This window comes from Ylistrum balloti, unplaced genomic scaffold (assembly GCF_031769215.1).
Source record: "Ylistrum balloti isolate Yb309-2 unplaced genomic scaffold, AGI_CSIRO_Ybal_v1 Utg371078, whole genome shotgun sequence".
Taxonomy (NCBI): Eukaryota; Metazoa; Mollusca; class Bivalvia; order Pectinida; family Pectinidae; genus Ylistrum; species Ylistrum balloti.
The window spans coordinates 55,078-61,607 of NW_026782595.1; the positions used below are offsets into that span (position 1 = coordinate 55,078).

General features: G+C 34.7%; 1 protein-coding gene across 1 annotated transcript; it reads left to right on the top strand.

The window, feature by feature from the left end:
• Window positions 1-82: 82 nt before the first annotated feature.
• LOC132560555 (sialate:O-sulfotransferase 1-like) lies at window positions 83-2,823 on the top strand. Its single transcript, XM_060225220.1, has 3 exons — window positions 83-392; window positions 1,605-1,847; window positions 2,429-2,823. The coding sequence occupies exons 1-3, from the start codon at window positions 83-85 to the stop codon at window positions 2,821-2,823; spliced, it is 948 nt and encodes a 315-aa protein (XP_060081203.1).
• Window positions 2,824-6,530: the final 3,707 nt, after the last annotated feature.

Genomic DNA, 6,530 nt, shown 5'->3' on the forward strand with positions numbered 1-6,530 from the left:
CATTAGTCAGACCACAAAGGTGATCATACACGGCAACATGTTCCAGCAAAAAACTTCTTGTATTTTTGTTATAGTCGCAATTATGCTATGTTATGTTTTGTTGAAGTTTCATTTGAAAAGTCAATACAATATAGCATTTAGAAAATTCGAAGATGTGGATTTCAATCGATTTGGAGATGTTTTATCTGCTTATAAAAACGCCATACAACACGAAAAGCAACTGTCAGCATTGAAGGAGAAGTTCGACTTTGGACTTCTACAGAATAAGTTTAAGAATGAATCGTGCCCATTAAGGAACTTGACTTTGATGGACGAAAAATCCACAACAGCACTTCTAAGTTATCCTGCATCCGGAAACTCGTGGACCAGACATCTTATCGAGCAACTTTCAGGTACAGAACTGATTGTAAGTTGTAGTAAATAAAGTATGTGAACAGCTGTTAATTTTACACGATAATTACTAATATTTTCTTTATCATGTTGAAAGGTGCTGATTATTGTGTGCATTAACGCAATTTACTATATTTATATCATGTAAAAACACGTTTAAATAGCGCAGAATAGGTTTTTTTACCATGGTTTCTCTGTGTACCTTTAGATTTTGTTTTAGTTTCGTCGTATAATATATTAATCGAATTTACTAGCTCTGATGTTCACAAACACACAACTATGAGTGTCTGCTTACACATGACTACTTATTCGGAATACACATACAGATACATGACACATCCATCGGTTAAATAGTAAATAATTAGATACATTGCACTCTTATTATGAAGTCTTTATATGGTTCAAATTGATATTCTGAAGAGCTCTATGGATGGAGTGCAAATGTTGTATATATTTATCTTCTTAATTATCTATTATTAATGAGGTAATATTGACAGTACGATCAAATATATTATCATATTTTCGAGACAATCTTACCCATTATCAAGACACAAAGTATTACAAAAGTTTTATGACATACACATAACATGAAATAAAGACAAAATTTCCAACTATAGCCGAAATCAATACCATGAAGTGTCTCAATAATACTTTAGGTCGGTTATACACCGAAGGCCCAATACCCTGTAAAAAATCAAACTCAAGAACAAATTAGTTTAATGTCATTTCACAAACATACTTCATTCCCTGGATCTATGTCACATGCTTAATCATTATCTAATGTACAGCCACCATGGCTTATAACGAATATCTGGAGACCGTGAAAAACACTTCATTGTTTCCAGAATTCGTTCATTTCTTATTCGAAGATTTTATAGCAAAATTACATGAACACGATACCGATCATTCAGTTTAATTATAATTACTCAATCCCCCGTGTGACTCGATAGACAAACATCTTGAATTGAAATTACTAGCACGATAATATTGAAGCATGTCTCCACATATCATGATATTTAGTTGAGAAGAAAACTGAAACTAAAACGAATATAAATGATTAAGATAAATGTTCTGTATAATGTTGATATAATGTAAGATCTCCGATTCGGGAATAGCGAATTCCGGACACAACTTTAGTTTTTTCGAAGTCCCACAAATTCGTTATATGCGAGTTTGACAATATTTTCATATGTTTATAAAGTCATTTGTTTCAGGAATATCAACATGTGCACCATCCAATAGAAAGAGAGGCTGTATCGTGTTCAAAATGCACAGGCATACGCCTGAAGTTCTGAAACGATTCGACAATGCTATAATTATCATAAGGAACCCGTTGTATTCTTCGAAGTCATTTTTCCATTTCAAATATGGAAAACAAAAAGACAAGCCACTGTCTAATCGCACCGCAATAGAGAGGCACAAAGGGTATGCAGATCCGTCATTGTTCTTTTCGTCAAGTAAGTAACAACAGTTTCCGTCTTTTCCGATAATATTATTTACATACCTAGAATAATTTTTTTTATATAGTTGTGCGAAATGAAGCTAGACATGTTCACTCTCATAAAAATAGAACGAAGACGTGTTTAGGGTATGTTGGTGTACAGAGTGGAAAAAAACCAAAGGTTCTGATGAAAGAAATGGGTTTTTTTGTAGAAGAAGGTATTGATGATTGGTCAAAAGCTCTCCGGTGACATTAGTCGTGGTTCGACATAAATAGTTGAGAGAACTGAGACACAGTTCAGTCCACATATACTGTTGTTAATATATGGTATATTGAGATATATTCGTGCACACATACTAACAGAGTGTAAACGCTACACAATTTAAGTCTCACCAGCTAATGGTAAGTGCCGAAACTATTGTAAACTCATAAACAATGCTTTATTGGCACCTCTTCGTTATCAAGAATGTTCCTATTTATGTCTATACATTTTGCGGTTCAGAATTTAATATCGGTCATCGTTTAGAATGACATTATTACAATATTATTGGTAATATAAAGCTTCAGTATTAAAGAATAAAATCTTTTGTGTTTCAGAATGGACAAATCATGTTACAAAGGGACTGCTTAAGTGGAGGAATTCATACATAGGCTGGCTGAATGTGTTTAAAAGGAAGGGTATGATACTTGTATATGAGCATATGCAACAAAATCTCGTAGAAGATATGACAAGGATAGTTCGATATCTTAAAATACCGGTAACCCCGAGGGACTTCTGGTGTGCTTTTGTGAATCAGGAAGGGAAAAAACATCGAATCCCGGAGAACAAAACGGTGACCAAAGTATCCAATATCTTTACGGCAAAACAAAAGAGGACCGCTCTCAAGTATGTTTGTGAAGTGTCAAGGGTTGCCAGAGATCTGGGTATAGACTTAGACATCTCACAATGGACAGATCTAACAGAGACGCCAAATACGACGCTGTGCTTATAGCACATTTTATCAATCATAACATATAAAATAGTGGGTAGAAATGGTTTTAGATGTAATTATATGGCTGTCTTACACTTCATTATAATTATATATCTATTTCACTTCTTATAGAAACATAGGATCAAACTATTATGGATTCTGTTACTATAATGTATTTTCAAAATGAGGAAAATTCTATTCTTGTTGAAACGCAGTAGCATATTGAAATGACATAAACTACGGTTCCCATTATAAATATAGATTTACATATAAAATCCGTCTAGCAAATTACTGTCGATTATCCTAACAACTTTTAACAACAAAGTAAGATTCTTTATTTCACCTACCACAATACATGTGTATATGTATTCTTCGAATTTCTTTCAGTTTACTGTTCGTTGATATTTCTTCTTAAAAAATATAGTATTCACAATTAAAGTTAATAAAGTAAATATATACAAGTACATAAGAGACCATACGAGGATAAACAGATACATGCGCACTAGAAAATATTCAATGCAACTAAAATGTTGTAGTGTAGAAATGGAAGTCTTCCTTCCTCTGCTGCATAAGCGTCACGTTTTTATCTGACCAAGCGCAAATAAGAAAAAATCTCAAAAGAGATTGTAACAGAAACCGAACTCTTAACTACGCTAAAACATATTGATTTCTTGACCAGAAGCTGCGTTAGTTTGTTTGCCGGATTTATCGCTCCATCACCAGGGTCATTTTGAGGCAAGGTCACGATGCAGTAGCAAGAATAACATACGGACGGTCGCCGCATACCACCCACAGCACAGATGTTTAACAGTCATTTTTAGACAGTATCCAAGTAGAAGCAAGTGGTTACCATACTGAACAAATCACGAGATGTCCGTCACATGTCATTCAGAGATAGTAGGATAAAATGTCACAAATACAACAAAACAGACCAACCTGCTTTTGCTTTTTAGATTATAGAGAACCCTACGTTGCCATTGGTACATGTATGGGGCGTCAAAGGACGCACCTCGGTTCTTCACCGAACGTTACTCAGGCCAACGCTATACCAAATGAGTATCGCGAAATTATCGATTTGCTGCTTAAAAGCAGGTAATGACCTAATTCCTGACATTTCATGAAATATCAATGTTTAGTGAATTTCCTTCAGTGGGAATAGACATCTTTGAGCCATCATTCGGATTTTTTTTCAAGTTCGAAATAATTGCCAACGTCAAAAGAAATCAAATTAAAGAATTCAAGCTAATGAATTATTCAATAACATTACAATTGTTATTATCTTTTTAATTTAACTAATTGACATTTAAAATGTTTTGTTTTAACATCTTAAATGTTTTTTTTTCTTCACGAAAGCCTGTCAAACTGCTGTACATATCTTACATGGCACAGCCAGTTCAAACAGTCGCAAGACCAATGACCAAATGTACATTGCTCTCACAAGAAAATACGAGCATGTCAATATCATCTGCATTCAAACGTATAATCATGGAAACAATTGTAAGATATTTAAAAAAATTTAGGTTAACATGAAATTGTAATATTTCTCAATGACGAATGTATAATTTTCCCATGATCGTCATCAACTTGCATTTCTCGAAATAGTTTGCCGTGAGTTTATCAAGAAGTTGTCGACATCTTGTACGAAAATAATGATAATGGGAACAAGCCCGTGTGTTAAGCATTGACTCCTTATTTTGTCGATTTCTTGTGGTGAGGAATCGAGTTGATCTTGAAATTGAATGAATTGTTAAATTAGAACTTCGAGTCAATTCATTTTGAATTTGTCTGAAGAGCAACTCAATTCATCACCCCATAAAATTGACAAAAGAAAGATTCAATGTTTATATTCCAGTTAAAACGGTTTGTTTTCAATATATTTGACAGATCGGAGTCTTCAGTTACTGGAAATTGTGCACGTCTAATGGATTACGTTAAAAATGTAGTCCGACATTTTGAATAAGATGATGATGAAACAGTATTACTCAGGCTAAATACGATTATTCAACAGAATTTAAAAAAGACATAATTCAATTCATTTTATCAATATCATTTTGAAATTATGAATATTCTGGAACAGCTGTGCGAAAGAACAACGGTTCTACGGTCTTCCTTCCTTCGCTTCGAACTAGGCGGCAGCAGTTTCTAAATTGTCATGGAGAGTGTTTTATAACCTTTCTACAATAGCCTATGTATCCCTAAAGTAATTCTGTATTAGAATTACCCAGTATAGCTAGGCGGAAGCTCCTGTGGTATGACAGTAAGAGTTATTTCCCTTTTGATTTTTCGGATGAACAAGATGAAAGCATGTATCCTTATATGATTGATATCCTCATCTGCCGATCAACAAACAATACAGTTGACCAACGATAATTAGATCAATACCATCGGAGATTTTCTTCATTCTCTTACAAGGTTTCATATCTTAGACCATTAACATCACTAAAGAATTCTAGGAGAACGAAACAACTTATTATGAAGTTGAATTAAATTTTTCATTCTACCATATTATTTATACCAAAAATGTAACTTTATAATAAGAATGTTGCTTAGATGATGAATAGTTTTGGATGAAATTGAATTGTTATTTGCATATCTCTATTGAATAGTATGGGGGTAGTATGTGTTAGTATGTGTAGTATGGCGTGTCGCGCATAATGTGTAACACGCCTAACGATCGGACCAATCACGGCAACGGAAAACCTGAAAACAACCAATCAAACCTGGCTGAACAGTATAACTCCTCATCCCAGGTGACGAAATGGAACAGTCAGATAAAAGTAAGACAGCACTTGCTATTTTGCGCTGAAACCTGTCCTGTCACAAAACAGTTTGTATTTTTTTAGGTTACCAGATAGAAAATTTCATGGTGACTTTCCAGATCAAAGAAAACCATCAACGATCTTTTGGAGATATCATATATGCTATCAAAGCAGGAGTCTTCTTTTACTCTGCGTTTCTCCTCTCTGAATGATGCAGATTGTAACGCCTGGACTGGTTGGACAAGAACACAGTTTCTGAAAATCCTTTCTTGTTGTTCATCCTCTATTGGCACTGGAATCCACACTCCAAACCATGAAGGATTGATTACTATTGTTCTTGGTAAAAATGAAGACGGGCATATTATGGAAACAGTGTTTCACTCTTTTCAACATGACAGTTTCCAGTATATCGAAAACATTTCATTCCATAGTAAAAACTATTTTTCCTTTCCTCCTTGGAAAGAATATCTGACAAGAGAAATTATTCTGGAGCACAACACGGTCATACTTGATGGTAGATAGTATTCCTAAGACCTCTGATCACTGACTATAGAGGTTTTCTACTGTTGCCAGAAGAAGCGGAACTATTTAAAGTTCATGAGCATATCCCTGCCTGAGGGTTACATTCTGGACACAGTGTGGCTTTTACCTGGATATGATAATGATGCGAATATTACAAAAGCCATCATGGATATTCTCTCTTGCCTGAGGAAAGATGGCAACGTGGTTGTTGATCAAGGATGGTAGGAATGTTTTGCCAGATTTAGAACCATGATGACCAGCAAGTTTACCTTGATAGATCCATAGCTATATATCACGGACGATTCAAGCAATAGCTGTTTTCAAAACCCAACTTGCCCCCAACTATTTCATTAATATCTTCTAGGTACTCGTTAGAATAGTAACAGCCTGTCCCAATGGAATCCGAGGACTCATATATACAAGAACACAAGAGCGAGACGCAGGCGA

Coding starts and splice junctions, on each gene's coding strand:
- LOC132560555 (XM_060225220.1), top strand. CDS start 83: ATGCTATGTTATGTTTTGTTGAAGTTTCATTTGAAAAGTCAATACAAT. Junction 393..1,604: donor TCTTATCGAGCAACTTTCAG/GTACAGAACTGA, acceptor CATTTGTTTCAG/GAATATCAACATGTGCACCA. Junction 1,848..2,428: donor GTCATTGTTCTTTTCGTCAA/GTAAGTAACAAC, acceptor TTTGTGTTTCAG/AATGGACAAATCATGTTACA.